At 34.7% G+C, this 15,523-nt stretch overlaps 2 protein-coding genes across 3 annotated transcripts in view; one reads left to right on the top strand and one right to left on the bottom strand.

Annotated features, from left to right (window-relative positions):
* Positions 1-256: 256 nt before the first annotated feature.
* The window catches only part of LOC150095854 (bone morphogenetic protein 5-like), a 105,320-nt gene continuing 90,053 nt past the window's right edge, over positions 257-15,523 (bottom strand). For both annotated transcript variants that reach the window (XM_090409296.1, XM_090409297.1), the window contains exons 4-5: positions 13,352-13,510; positions 257-1,504 (exon numbers count right to left, since the gene is read on the bottom strand). In XM_090409296.1, the coding sequence (XP_090265422.1) occupies positions 984-1,504; positions 13,352-13,510 (680 nt within the window). In that variant the 3' untranslated portion in view covers positions 257-983. The remainder of the gene's footprint in view (positions 1,505-13,351; positions 13,511-15,523) is intronic.
* The window catches only part of LOC150095855 (uncharacterized), a 335,373-nt gene continuing 328,332 nt past the window's right edge, over positions 8,483-15,523 (top strand). Inside the window, exon 1 of the mRNA XM_090409305.1 lies at positions 8,483-8,553. Within this exon, the coding sequence (XP_090265431.1) occupies positions 8,547-8,553 (7 nt within the window). The 5' untranslated portion in view covers positions 8,483-8,546. The remainder of the gene's footprint in view (positions 8,554-15,523) is intronic.

A 15,523-nucleotide genomic window follows, 5' to 3' on the forward strand; every position in this document is an offset into this window, starting at 1 on the left:
CATTTTATCTGTCCATATATGAACTAATTTGGAATGTTAATGCATATTGATTGTATAAGAAGCAACTAGCAAGCGGTGAGTAAACTGTACATATTACCATAACATAGGACTCACTTTTGAGGTGATTAACACTTTTTCCAACAGAACTGAAAGCTGTTTTCAAGATTGTTTTATTTAACTTTCTTGAGATCTTACGTTCAAAGATTTCAGCAAAAATAGTTACAGTGCAGTTCGAGGAAGAACAGTGAAACAAAAATCGATACATGTCTATATTTATATATATATATATAACCATAATCCAGTAATTACAATGTTTTCATACAGTGTTGTGAATTCATGCTTCTCTGACAATCGGTGAATTATTATGGATAACAATACTTACAGAAAATTTCAATAACCATTTGCTTTGCCTTCTAGCAAGGAAAATTAGTTTACCATTTGTGTTTGTGTGTGCCTAAACAGATATGTAGGAATTATCATACATAATAGTTTACTGTTCCTGAGAGGGATGTTCACTAAACAGAGACATTTTAATGAAATTCTCCAATATTATTTTTACTGGAGAAATCCTTTAATGAAATAAAGTTTCTTCATCAGCATACTGTGGAACTCATGGTTATCTTCTGACCAATGGCTATTCTCCAAAAACTGGTAAATTTTCGTTGCCATAGGCATAACGTACGACCGCATGCTTAGTTTACCACTAAATTATGTTAACAGTTGGGACTAAAAAGGTATTTAATCAGGCTTTAAATAGAAAGGGGATGTTGGTCATGTAAAGAGGAAAAAAAAAAAAAAAACTACTGGATACACAGTTGCTTCAATATTGCCTGCTGAGTACATCTTCCATTGTATCAGATTTTGACTTTTTAATGTCTGTTATTGTCATTTTGTAAATACTTTATATATATATCGCTCTCTCTATCTATCTGGTTCTTGTGCTGAATAGACGCTCCACTTGTAGCCTAGTTTTGCTGACGTGTTCAATGACATCCACAGCTAGCTGCCACCATGTCGTCGTATTGCTTCAAAATAACGTTTTCGTGCTCATCAAAATACAGCAGAGTGACAGATTGTAGCTTGTTCGGAACACAGCAAGGAGTAGCTACCCCGGGTGTCAAGTTTAATTCATGAACAATACTCTGAACTGTGGCATGGTTAGTAGGCCACTGATTCTGCCCTAAGGGAAAAGTACATTCTCCCTTGCAGTAATATGCATTGTAATTCTTAGGCGAAATGATCCACGTAGACCAGCCGATTTTCTCAAAGTCCACTTGTAGTGAATGTCGAGTGCAGCTGGTTGATTGTTTTGAGCTACTACTTTGGTCCCTCAAAAGCATTTCGTCATTCTCCGTAGAAAATCGACGCTGACGAGAATTAGCAGTGCTATTGTTGATACTAATCTGATCTTTTTTCCTGTTTTTCACTTTTAAACTCTTCGTTCTTGGATCAGAAGGTGAAAATCCATAATATGACAATTCTGGATACCCATAATCATGAAAGTCTGAAAGATTAAAAAAAAAAATCAAGATTGTGTCAAAATTGAGATTTGCACAAAAAATAAACTAAATTTAGGGAATTGAAATATTAGATTTACTCCTAGATTCTATTCCTCCTCAATCATTCATATGCTGGATTGATCTACTCCATCATTTAGTCAATTTTCTATACACTATGGTCTAATTTCCAATGAAAACTTTAGTTACATAGAGGTTGGTTACTTTTAAATTAAAATTATGCAAATTCTCCAAAAATTTTGGAGGATTTACACAATGGTTACTTTCATTGGAATTTTCATAATGAGGAAAACGAATCAATCCAATGTGGTGAGAAAAGACAATGAGGTGGAAATGATAGAGGAAGAAATTGTGTTATTGTTAATAAATGTTGCTAATTGCTAGATGAACAAGAAAGCAATTTCAAACGGGAATTAGCATTTTCTATTTTTTTAAATTTCTTTTTATTTTATTTTTTTAAAACTTGCTGTTCATTTTGAATTTATCAACAGGTAGGAAATGGAAATCACATGATTTCCTTAAAAAAGAAGAAGAAAATTTGCTGTAGAATTATGGTCTTAATGGTTTCCCTTCAACTCTTTATAAATAATGAAAAAAAAATCAACTAGCAATTAGCAGCCAACTCCTCCACCATTCGGAAGCTTTTCATCTAATCAACTATTGCTAAAATGGCTTCTGTGCTGTCCATATAGCCTTATGGACGAAGCAACAATTTGCCTTTCACTTGGAGAGAAGTCGGTTGAAATTCTTTAGGATAAGAGGAAATCAGGTTAAATGGTCATATACGAGACGGGAGGAATCTTTATATGGACTTTTTCAACTGAAGACGAGTTAGCCGATCTCATACGGTGGTAGCAGGGTTTTTCTTCCGGAAACTCAGGTTTTTCATACCGCTTACAGACAAATTGGCCCTTCAGAACACACGCTAATTTTCAGACAAAAAATACTTGTGGTGGTTGTGGGCGGAAGATGGCGCTGATGTAGTTGATTGGTACTATCGGTTCGGTAGTGGCGGAGAGTGAGAGTTGTACAGTGGGTGTTCTCCCGCGATGAGTTTCGGACTCCTTGGAGGTATCAGGAATAATAATAATAATAATAATAATAATAATAATACGGAGGTTAAAGAGTCTTCGAAGCTCCTACAAAACAAACTAGCCTGAGAAGATACACGATGAACAGAAGATGTAATATATTCTCCCCCTTTTTTTTTTTCCTGCCGTGACCTTAATCCAACTAGTGCTGCTGTCAACAATAACAAATTATTTTCCTTTTGCTTGAGTTATTGACTTTGAACAACTCCCATGATAGTTCGATAAATTCCACTTGGAATAATTGAAATTGATAATGATACTTACTGATTGCTGTGTCATTCAGATCCTTAGTTCAGTTAGCTTTTTCTTTAAGATACACAAAGGTTAAGTTTTCAAGTCCCATTGTTCTTGAACCATTGGACCTGCTTTAAATTCCATATACAGCATGTGGAAATTAATGCAAGTTTCGTGCTTATCATAAGGTACAGCAAAAGTTACCTAAAACAGAAGTATCAAAATATTGGGTCCAAACCGCGTGACCGGGAAAAATCTGGTGATAGCACACTTTTATATATCCAGTAATAAAAGTGTACTATCACCAGATTTTTCGCTTTCCCAAATGAAATGAATTAGGAATTCAACATAAAATATAATCATAGTAATTCACGATAAACTGCTCCCGAGAGAGTATATGTTTTTCATTGGATGATGATCGGGATCGTTACATGAGTGACTTCAGAAATGAGGATAACAGTTGAATTCAGAAGGGTCGGAGCACTTTTTCCTTCTAACGACGACTGTAAGCGGCGAACACTATTCTCGGCATTCACCTTTTAGTTAGAGATAATTTTATCGTTTGCTTCCTTTTGCAGAAGGAGACATAGACACTTCTCAAGACAGTCGACTGAAATCTAGGAGATTTAGAGGGCTATTTCTCCATGGCATACGGACGTACTGCTTTTAAGAGTGAGAGTCTATTCGTAGAAAAACCGATATGGAACTCTGCCCACATTTCTTCTTCTTCTCCTCTCTCTCTCTCTCTCTCTCTCTCTCTCTCTCAACTGTTTGCGGTCAGGCTCTAATATCACGCTTTTTTTTTGTGCTGCACGCTTCAAATACCTTATAATGAAGATTTTTCCTGTTTATCCATCTCACATCCAGGAGCGGCTCGTGCATAGGCATTCCGGAACTGCAGCATCCCGAATTTTTCTCGATACATAAATATATTTATTAATTTATTTATATTTGCTTGTAATATTTAATTTTATCATCAACAATCCTATGCAATTCTCTTATTTTTTTTTATACAAAATAAGAGAATGTGGAGGGAATAAGAGAATATTGCTACGCTCGCAAGCATGCACGTCATATTGAGATGCCAGCTATTAGCATAATGCGGCACTATCCGTCGCGCAGTTCCACTGTTCTTTATACGCAGTTTGCGCCAGTAGTAGAGTGTTCGTAGTGCTTACCGTGTTTACTCCGTCTCTTCAAATAATTGGGCATTACAATTAAAGACATGACATTTGTTATAGTTTTTATTTTAGAACATTATTGGAGTTATGATGATGGATTTTATTTTTAAGTAATTTCGAATTATACCAAACTGTATAATTTTATCGATAATAAACAATATTTTTTCATGTTTAATTTTTTTAAATTTTTACCATAATTTTGATGATAGTTTATCAAAACATGTATCCACTGTACTTACAGTGTGTATATATATTTCGAAAGTTGCAGCACACCCCCACGATTTCAAGCCACGAACCGCCACTGCTCACACCACCTTCGAAACAGCTTTCTGCACTCACAGCATGATAGCTGAATATCCTGACTAGATCTCATTAATGATTATATCCTGTTTATATGCAGTGAACCAGATCTTCAGTCATGGTGGTGGACCTTCATACTGCATTCTGGATTCTTTCCCCCTACATTATATGCATACAATGAGTACATTGCTAGAAATAAATTACATATTTCCTGTCATGTATTTAGAAAAAATGAAAAAGGCTGAATTTATGGACCATATAAACGTATGCACATATTCTATTTTTCCCTCAGGTATCTGTATGTCGAATGATGGGTGCACACTTTTATTATTATTATTATTATTATTATTATCTGTATTACCCTTTAATCGTTTGCCCTTCTTTATTCATAACAATAGAAAATTCACAATATTCAAGCTGTCGAAGAGAAATGTGTGCTTAATAGATATATGCATTGCTATTGTTCACCGTTATGAATAGATGATATATCAGTGAAGAAAAGGGGAAATGATTTTTTCCCAAGGTCATTTCCAGTGTACTAATAATAGTTGTTAATCTGATATATTAACTGGCCCGAAAGTCACCAGTGTAGTGTTTGTCTTATAAAAACATACAGAGTAATTAACTATAAATAGCTGCTAATGATTTCAGCAGTCTTAAGTGTACATTGATTTTCTGAAGCATATTGCGTATTAAATACCGATCTCCTATCCGACCAATGACACTCTGCACGCCCTCTTTGTCGTTGTTTCCTAGAATCCGACATGTAATTAGACGTTCGTGGAACAGCTTTAGTCCAGTCCAGGGACACAAACACACAAATGTCAGTTTGTGTTTGCTGTACGTTTCTACCTCCATTACGATGGTGCTACTCTTTCTAATGAATATTTTTCACGTTAAGCTGCACTTGATTATTCAGCGGACGAATCGTTGTTTGTGAGGAACGTGATTGCTATAGCGTGAAGGACACGTGTTTTCTTCAGAACCATGGATGAAATATTTTCTAGATTACTTTGCACTTGGTTATGAGTATTACAACAAATCGTGTTGTTTATATTCAGGTCCATTAATAGAATTACCGTTAGAATATTTCTAACATTTTGCATGCTTCTGATATACAACACATCAATTAAAAACTTTACGAGAAGTTGTTTTTGTTTTTATTTGTTAATCCTCATCCAAGCAGTCTTGTATCAGACGCGCTCCCTTTTATACCCGAGGGCTGAACATGACATGTTCAAGTGGAAAAGCACACGTGTCACGCATCTAGCAAGAAATTACTTGAGTACTTCATAATAATTCCACTCTTTCTTTCTGGAATGGTGATCTTTCCTTCCTTGGGCCACTTTTCGCTGTCACGTAGCTAGAAATCGCATTTAAAATTTTATTGTACTATATTTTGAGGGTAATGTCTCCATAAATGTCTTTGTCCTTTCCGAACATTTCTCTTCTTTTATATACCGTTAAAAATTTTTTACATGCCACATATGTAGTACTTTTTGCACATGCACACACACAGATTTGTCACCAGGTGCCTGGAAATTATTTATTGGGGTGAGTTCTAGTTGAGAGAGTTAGAGAAACTAGCATTATCATGTCTAGACACAAATGCCAGAAACATCATGGAAAGGTGTTGAGTTTGCTGTCTTGGTGACTACGTTTTGGTCTAAGATTGTTGGCATTAATAACATCTGGCTCTCTGAAACAGATATAATATAAGTGGAATCGAGGGAAAAGAATAGTATTTTCAGGAAGGACAAAAGAGATGGAAAAGAAATGGATTACTACTAGTGATACCATATGATTGAGTCCATTTAAGGTCTAAAACTCATGAAAGCAATAATGGCAATAATGTCCCTTTTAGCAGTGAGTATAAAGTGGAGGCTAATGAGATGAAATAAATAGTATGATGTTATTATGGTGATCTGGAGGAATAGTAGCTGAGGGACGAAGAAATGATTCGCCAAATTATCGCGATGATGGAAACAAGTACTAAACTAGTAATTATTATGGCTGACTTAAATTATCCAAGCACTGATTGGGTAGCCGAAAAATTTATGAAAAGAATAAAGAGAATTTATTGAGCTGTCGAAGACAATTTTCTCAAGTAGCATGTGAAAGAAGGAACTAACGATCAAAGAGTGGTAGATTAGATTAGCGTCAGAAGGCGTCTCGGTTAAGGATGTGACTATTTTGGCCACCAGTTGATGAAGTAATCATGTCCTGCTGACCTGGGAAATAACTAAAGTGTGTGAAGATTTCATTTAAGACAGGTTTCATGCTGAAAAAGGAAGCTGGAAATTATGAGAGACTGAAGAGGATATCATATGCTGTCCCATGACATCGTTATTGGGAAAGGGTATCAGCATTGCATGGAAAACTTTGAAAGCATGTTTAAATTATGCAGCACCTAAATGGGTTACTAGAGTTCGAAGAATACATATGGTGGTAGTGAAATGGATGTACAACTTTTTTAAGCAAGAGCTCCATTTGAAGATGACATGGAAAAAATATAGTGAGAATAAGGATGAGAGACGTCATGAAATATATAAAACACAAGTCAGAAAAGTATGGAATGCTAAGTTGGAATATGAAAATAAGCTTTTCTTCTTTTCATCCATTACTGGTTGTGCATTCTAAATGTAGCCCAAAACAGTTTTATCCTTACACTTCAATAAAATAAAGAATTAATGTTTATAAATAACTATATCGAATGCAGAGGTGTCAGAAGCTGATGCGATTGTTCGAATAGAGTGCTTACTTCGCTATGTAAATAGTGAATGTAACATAGCGCTACCATTACATTGAGTGAAGAGATAGAGTTGAATGAGGAGGCTACAGAACTGATGCATCACCTGAATAAATTTTTAGCAATATAGACCGATGGGATATCAAGACGTATGCTAAAGGGAAGACCAGACGAACTAGTTAGGCTCATGACAAATTTGTATAATTTGAGTCTTAGCCAAGAAACTATATCATATGAGGGGAAAGAATGAACGAGAGACCCGTTATGCAAAAACTAATGTTTAACTACAGACTTATGAACAACTTTGGAGGGGTGGTGAAGATTTTAGAGAAGCTGGCAAGAACTCGCATACAGAAAATGAGTAATTCGAGCAATATATAAGTTATTTGCGACGGTGGGCTATTCTGTTTCAAACTGAGGTGGAATGGCTTACCCTTAGAGGAATGCGGCAGGCCGACTGCATTAAATTGCCTAAAAACCATAATCAGGAGACTCAATCCATCTTGGATGGACGAGAATTGCATGCATTGATGGATTTTCATTCATCCGAACTAGACATTTTATGCTTATTATCTTTTAGCTTTTCTTCATTTCCAAAACAGCCCACTCTTATCAAACAGTATTCATTTATTGTAACCGAAAGACGAAAAATTCAAACCTGCAGTATATTAAATATAATTTTTGACAAGCATGTTTTCCAAGTAACATTAGAAATATCGAGTAATATCCCATATCCTCATATTCCCATATTAAGATGCTAAACCAAACATAATTTTATCTTTTAAATATGTAAATTTAAATAGGCTATTTATATGTACATATATAAAATGTCCACAAGTGAAATTTTAAATACATAAATTTAGAATACTTTACATTTATTATTATTATTATTATTATTATTATTATTACGCGACACCTCCAAGGAGTCCATAGACTCATCAAGGGAAGGCATTTCAAGGATTAAATTGCTATTGCTAAATTTAAAATCCTTACACCTAGATATAAATATTTAAAAATTATCAGTAGCCTGATATTACTTTCACAATGATTGTTTGCATTGTAAAAGTAATAACTGAAAGTTGCTATTCTGTAACTGTTATTTACTGTTTTAGTGATAGCTGTATATTCATCTATGTATTCATCATAATGAAGTTAAGGTAGCATTTTTTAATATAATGTGAACAACTTGAACTATCAGAATTAATTACAAGGCGAATTTTAGTTGCCTTGTGATTTTTCATCACGTTTTTCATAGTTATTTGTGTAAGAGGGCGCTTCTTTCATCGTCTGCGGATGACAAACAAATTGTGTCGTGTTATGTTGTGAACTGTTATTTTTTAACTTAGTTATTCGCTAAATGTTTTAACTTTATAAACAAGTGAAATATTTGATAAAATGTGGTCAAGTAATGCGAAATTCGATATTTTAAACATTCGTTTCATAATGATAAAAAAATCAAGAGCGAGTAATTTTTATGAAAGGTAAGTGTGAATGTAGTTTTAGTACAAATAGGCTTATTAGTAAAAATTACTCATAGTGAGTTCAACTGAGCTTTATTCTGTAGTTTTTCATTACGAAAGTAAATCATTATCTTACAGGTGATTGTATTGTGTTTTATATATTAGTAAACATCATGGAAATTTTACCATTCTTAAATATTGCACCGTTACTGGCAGCTAGCGAAACTAAAATATTGCACCGTTACTGGCAGCCAGTGAAATTAAAATATTGCGATGCCTAACTCTAACAAATCCGATTATGTATACCCCCCCCCCCCACACACGCACAATTTATCATGTCCATAAAAGGCCTCTCTCATATTTCAAGAAAGTAGTATCTACTTCTTACAAACCAATGTCAGTATGTTTCGAAGCGCGCGAATTTTGCACGAATATTCTTTGGAGATTACTAAAATTATGGAATGGAATACTAAAACATATAATGTTTTAGTATTTCATTTTTTAAATTTAAATGGTTTATTTTTTTTAATTAATGATATAATTAAATTTTTCATAACTAAACATGAATTCAGTAATTAAAAACAGTGAAAAAATATAAAAATGTTGAATACTGACCAGCTATTGTACATATTTCTTGAATTTCTATTGATACTGTATTCACTGTGTGTATGTGTAGGATTTACGAATGTAGATGGAGGTTCATGACTTTGTATTCATTAAGGAAAATATATTTGACAGCGCTTTCCTCCCCCCCCCCCCCTTTTTCTCTTTTTTGATATTGGAGCCTCTGTAGCTCAGTCGGTTTTGATGAAGTCCTTTTATTGGAAAGACACACTAAACCCTCATAGCGCTTTTCAACTAAGTGTGAGTTAGCGGTCTCATACGAGGGCGAAGGATTTTTTCCTCCAGGAAATTCGGGTTTTTTTCTTTCCTAAAAACAGGCAAACCGGTCCCGTGAAGACATAAAATTTACAGACATAAAAATACTTACCATAAGTGGTATGCAACAGAGAAATAATAAGCCGGCTGCATTAAATAGCCTAAAATCCTTAACTAGGAGACTCAACCCTGTGAAGATAGACGAGAATTGAATGGAATTGGATATATTTTGATAATATTTCGAATTTCCATACTGTTTCCGAATAATTTCGGAAACTCAACAGAAAATAAGTTTCCTATATATTATATTATATTTTTTGACGTCATGTTTTTAAGAATGCACTTTCTTGTATGAGGAGATAAAAGAATCGAGAGCATATGACGCCTAGCGCATTTGGAAGAACGGACTTCGATTGGAATAAACCCGTGTTTGCTGCTCGTCATGAATGCAGAATAGTTATATGGACTCTTTCAAGTGAATGTGAATTAGCCAATCTGATACAGAAGTAGCAAAGTATTTTATCCTGCATACAGATAAATCAGCCAGAGAACATACGATTAACAGACAAAAATACTATAAGTGGGATGTAGATGGCAGGATGTTTAGATGGTGGATATTGGTGTAGCGTAGCGTGTGAATGGATGATTAATTGGTGTAGACGGTGGCTTATTGGATGTAGATTGCAGTCCCGCGATAAGTCCTTGGGCTCCTTCAATGTGCAAGTAGTAATAATAATTGTAAAAAGTTTTTTCTTCTTCTTCGCTTCGTTATAATTTCCTTTATCCAAGTGTAAACAAACAAATTTTACTTGTGAAATATTTTCTCAACTAGGCTACCTGTATATAGAGGCTAATGACTTCACATCAATTGCCTTAATATTCCATAATGCAAAGCAACCCCCCCTCCCATCCCTTTATTAAAGGGCGGGTTCTTTCCAGTAAGTAAGCAAGTACACTCTATTTGCGTACACTTGGATAAAGGATTAAACAAGAATGTAATTTTTTGGCAAGTTTAATTTAAATATGACCAAGTTAAAAAACTTTCCACAACTATCCACTACTACTAACCATACACTTTAATAATAAGTATCCTTATTATTAAAGTGTATGGAAAATATATGACTTGGAGGTGCATGAATGTATGAAAAATATATAACTTCGGCATAATTCAGCGTTGGTATCCCCTCTGGTCTGACTTCCACTGACGTGGTTTTCTGCAGTTGTGGGGATTCCGCTGCTTTTGCGGTTGATGCTTTTCCCTGGAATATGAGCGGTTCTGCTCTGTGGTAGGATGAGCCTGTCAGTGATATGAAATCATTAGCCTTCCATTTACAAGTAGTCGTGAAGACATTTCTCCCGCAAATTTTGTTTGCTTACAGATAAAGGATTAAGAAAGAATATAATTTATTGACAAGTTTAATTTAATAATAATGGTGATGATGACGAGTGCAGTTGGAACTGCGAAAGCTAGATTTTTGGAAAATACGCAAATAATTTTTGATTACCCTGAATTAGCCAATAAAGAAGAACCGAGTGATCATATGTATTGTGTTTATGATTTATTTAGGAACACTTCTTCACTTGGAAAATGCTCCTGTCTATTATGTTTAGTAGTCTTGAAAAAGAAGAAAAACCGGTGCCTCACAATAAAAATGTTTGAATTATTTTGTTAGTTTGCGCATTTGTAGTTTCTTCATGCAATCATTAACTATTTCTCGCGCGTAGGCCAGTGTTTCTTAAGCTTTTTAAGACTTCAAACCTGAGTAATATTTATTTTTATTTATTTATTTTTTTGTGGAATCCCTATGAAATTTTCATAAAAAATTAGCGGAAACGAATTATGCCAAATAACTTTTACTTTCAAAATAATTTAATCAAGAAAACATACGATACATAATATTGCAAATAATAAAGTACCATAAGTCAAGTTAATTTAATGAAAACTATAATTTTCCCCATTCACTGAAGTTTTATTCGGAGACTACATGTAATGCTAGTTATAAATGTCTGTATATGCTCTGGGGAAACCCCTAAAAGTTTTTGCAGAAGCCTAGGTTTCCGTGGAACATAATTGAAGAAACAATGAGGTAGGAAATGCTTCGAAGGTTAGCAGCTCACATAAGCAATTAGGATTCATTCCTTTCTCGAGTCTTTTGAATACGTTGAGAATTTTGTTCGATGCGCTACTTGTTCAGTCAGTTTCAACACATCCTACACATCCAACACCTAAGGATGGACACTATTTCTGAAAATTACAACCAAGGAATCACGCGTAGCACTCAACAGAATGAAAGGCAGAAACTGCGCTAAGTGAATTGTGTTTGAAGGAACTCCTTTTTGAAGGAATAAAGTTGCAAAGTTGGATGTCTTGTAATGTCTCAAAGACATCATCTAGATTTACGTGGGGAAGAATTATTGGAAAACTTGAAGAAGGCCTCAGAATTATTGATCTTGCCAGAGAGTTTGGAATCTCACATAGTGTTGTATCCAGGCTCTGGACAGCGTTTCAAACCAGTGGAATGTGTTCCAGACATTTCCTAAGCGGTCTTTCCCGCTCTACCACGGAGCATGAAGATAGATTTTTGGTTATAACAGCAAAACGTAATTGATGCACGACGGCAGGTCAGCTTGCAAGTTTATTATTATTAGACACCTTCAGGGAGTCCAAAGACTCATCGAGGGAGAGCGTGCCAACAGCATCGAACGATTAGTCCCCTTCCAACTACTAACCGCGCTCAAACTTACTTAACTGAACCATTAGTAGCAGAGGCTCTACCAATCGACCAACTGGCTCCATTAAAGCACAGGTTCTCGGATAAACTGCGACAAGCAGGCCCTCTGGAGTTCTGGAGAATGAGGATATTAATCGGATCGAGTGACCAGCATGCTCCCCAGATCTCAACCCCATAGAACACGTTTGGGATGCAATAGAGAGAAGAAAAACAAAGAGAATTTCGAAGTGTATTTACGAAATAGTTTCTGCATTCTTTGTATGTTCATTGATATCCAACTTGTTCTTAAAACCATTTTTCTGTTTTACCATTTTGTTCATCCGTTCTTGCAAACTGCTTGTAATTTTTAAATTATCAACGCTATATATGTGGTCTTATCAATTTTTTCCCAACTGATCGCCAGATAAATGATAGTGCTGCAGTTAGTGCAAAGTTCCGCTAGGTGTAGGATGAGTACAACTGTTGAGCATTCACAGTTATTTTAAAATTTTAGTTTGTTATCTAGAACTGATACTTCGTGAAGTGTACTTGTGATGTGGGCTTTGCAATTTTTAAGTTTCAGTTTATTTGGCTATAAAAAATTATGGATCTGTAATATACTTCAAATACTTCTCAGTATCTATAAACTTAAATTATATAAATATTTCAATTTTCTTAAAGAATTTATTCCCATATCACAAATTAATTTTATGTTTGCTTTGAAAATGTGATGCAGATAATTAAAAGAACATTGCTTCAAATACTTGAAGTTAGTATCCGGAATAGTTTATGTGTATTCATTTTCTCGGACACCAAATTAATATTTATTTTCAGGGAGGTAGACAGAGTAGAGAAAAATCGAAGAGAAACTGCATTTTTTTCTTTGCTCACGTTTTTATAGACTGTTTATATTGTTTATTCAGCAAATTCAACATCGAATATATCGAGTTAAATTAGATTGCAAATTGCAGTACAATTATTAGGTGTATATGTTAAGTTTGTAGAACAGTTTCTTCATAGGTAAAATATGTAAACGAGTAAGTTGACTGTGAGACATTCTGGCTTCACCACGGCGAATTTTTTTTTTTTTTTTTTGTCTCGGGACCCTTCAGTTTAGTATATGAGACATCGATGCGAAATTAGAGAAATCTAATAAATTATTTTCCATCACTTTGTTACACATCTCAATCAACACTCTGCAACAGTAATGTTCTGCTTCAATTCCTTACCTATTTTTGGATTAGAAGGATTGTAGCTCTGTCTTCCGTCGTCAATAAAGAGAACAAGGAGGGGCTGCTTATTGATATGATGCTGGTGCCGTTTGGCGAACCTCACTAATCCATTTTCTACTGGCGTTCCAGTGATAGTGCTTACGGTTAGAAGTATTCCTAGGAGAAAGACGAAAAATAGGAATATATAAATTGTCAACAAAATTTTATTCTATTTACAGATGTGAAGAAATAAAGTAATTTGTTTATTGGAATCAGAAATAATTAAATTATTGCCTGGTCATGTCTTTTCACTAACGATTCTCGGACATGTCCAATAATAGTTATCGCAAAGCGAAGTTTGTCAGGTCGTTGATAACTTTACTATGATTTTATGATTTATCCATACATATACGGTCATAGTGTTCCATATTACGACATTATCTGAAATGCGAGACTCAAGTCTTTTAAAACACGAGAGAGAGAGAGAGAGAGAGAAAAGAAAAAGGATGGGGGCACTTCTACAGGTTTATATGTTTTTGTTTTGTTTTGTTTTGTTTTTAACTAGAAAAATGTGTTGTATATTGGCTACATTACACTGTGGGTGGCCATTTGAGCTGGAGCAACGGATTGCTGTGGATCTCTATCTTCAAAATGGTTCTGTATTAAGCCCTGCTAGCAAGATTCCGATGTGCTGCTACCGATAACTGGATTACGGTTGCCTATTCCAGACTACTTCAACATTCCCTCCGGTGTTCTGATAATTTAATGACTTAGATGCTGAACGATAACGGAAAATTTAAGAACCGCAGTACTCATACTGTCACCAATGGGTTCTTTAAATCAGAAAGAAAATGGGATGAAGCTGCCTACCAAAGGTAAGTGCACGGCAGTTTTCAGTAGATGACCTGGTGAATGTAGCAGTATTCATGCAAGTTAGGTTAAGAGTAATGGATGAACAAGATCTGTTGAAAGCTAAACTACTGCATGCTTCTCCTGCTTTGTCATTTGGAATTAATTTGGAGCTCAAAATGAGTTAGTACAGTATTTCGCAATAGATATAAACGTGCTACTGGATAGCAGGTGCTGCTTTAGTGCAATAAATAACATCAGAAGCTGAAGGTTAAAGAACTGCATGAAATTGTGTATAATGATTTCTCTGATTCTGTTTCCTTTAAACAAATTATATCACTCTCACACCCGTGAGATTACAACACCTATAGCACATCAATATCACGTGTGGGCAGCATGAATTAGGAAATAGTAAGAATTATATGAATTTCTCTTTTACAGTAATGTTTACGAAGTTTATTTATTTTTGTTTTTAAGAAAAGCTTTCAATGCTTCACTCAGTTATGTTTGGCTTCCACGAAAATTCATCAAAAATCGAACGACAGTTTACCGAATGGCAATTCATCAAATAAACAATTAATCGAACAACAATTTAACGAATGGCAGTTCATCGAAAAGGCAGTTTATCGAATAAAAAATTCGTCGAACGACAGTTCACCGCACGACAATTCGTCGCCATTGCAATTGATCGACAAAAACAATTCCACGATAATTTTTCAATGAATTATGAAATAATTCATTGATAAATGAATTTTTTTGAAAACTGTTGCTTTAAAATTTTCATGAATACTGAACGTCACCTAAGATGTAGACAACATATGTAGGTGGTCAATGAGACGTAATAATTATTTTGTTGTCTTTTACAGTATTATTCTGTAAGCGTACCTGCTACTTTATTGTGGAGGTAGCCATTTATCTTCAGACAAAAAAGTTTGTTCTACCTAATTTTTCACAACAACAATGGTCAGATCGAAATCAAAACTGACAAATTTTAATATAGATCTTAACTATAAAATTTCATTAAATTTCATTCAGCTAGAGCGGAATTATTAATATAATTTCCAAACTTCTTAACCAAATTTTTCTAATAAAAGTGATCCTGTTGGAACTAAAACTGAACCACACAGCCTTCTTGTGGGTTTTACAAATTCCGACGTTTGCGCGTATTCTACTAAGTCGGAGAGTTATTGAAATATAAAATTTCGAAACGTTGTCCCTTTGTAGCCCGAATATAGTTGAACTGAAAGCTGGAACGGTTCGACAAATTTTTGTAAAAAGATTCAAATACTAAATCAGAGTAAAATTCGTCCCTTATAACTGGTGTGTGTGCGGACTTCACAC

This window comes from Typopeltis vanoorti, chromosome 19 (genome assembly GCF_054136105.1).
Source record: "Typopeltis vanoorti isolate ZY-2024b chromosome 19, IOZ_Tvanoo_1.0, whole genome shotgun sequence".
NCBI lineage: Eukaryota > Metazoa > Arthropoda > Arachnida > Uropygi > Thelyphonidae > Typopeltis > Typopeltis vanoorti.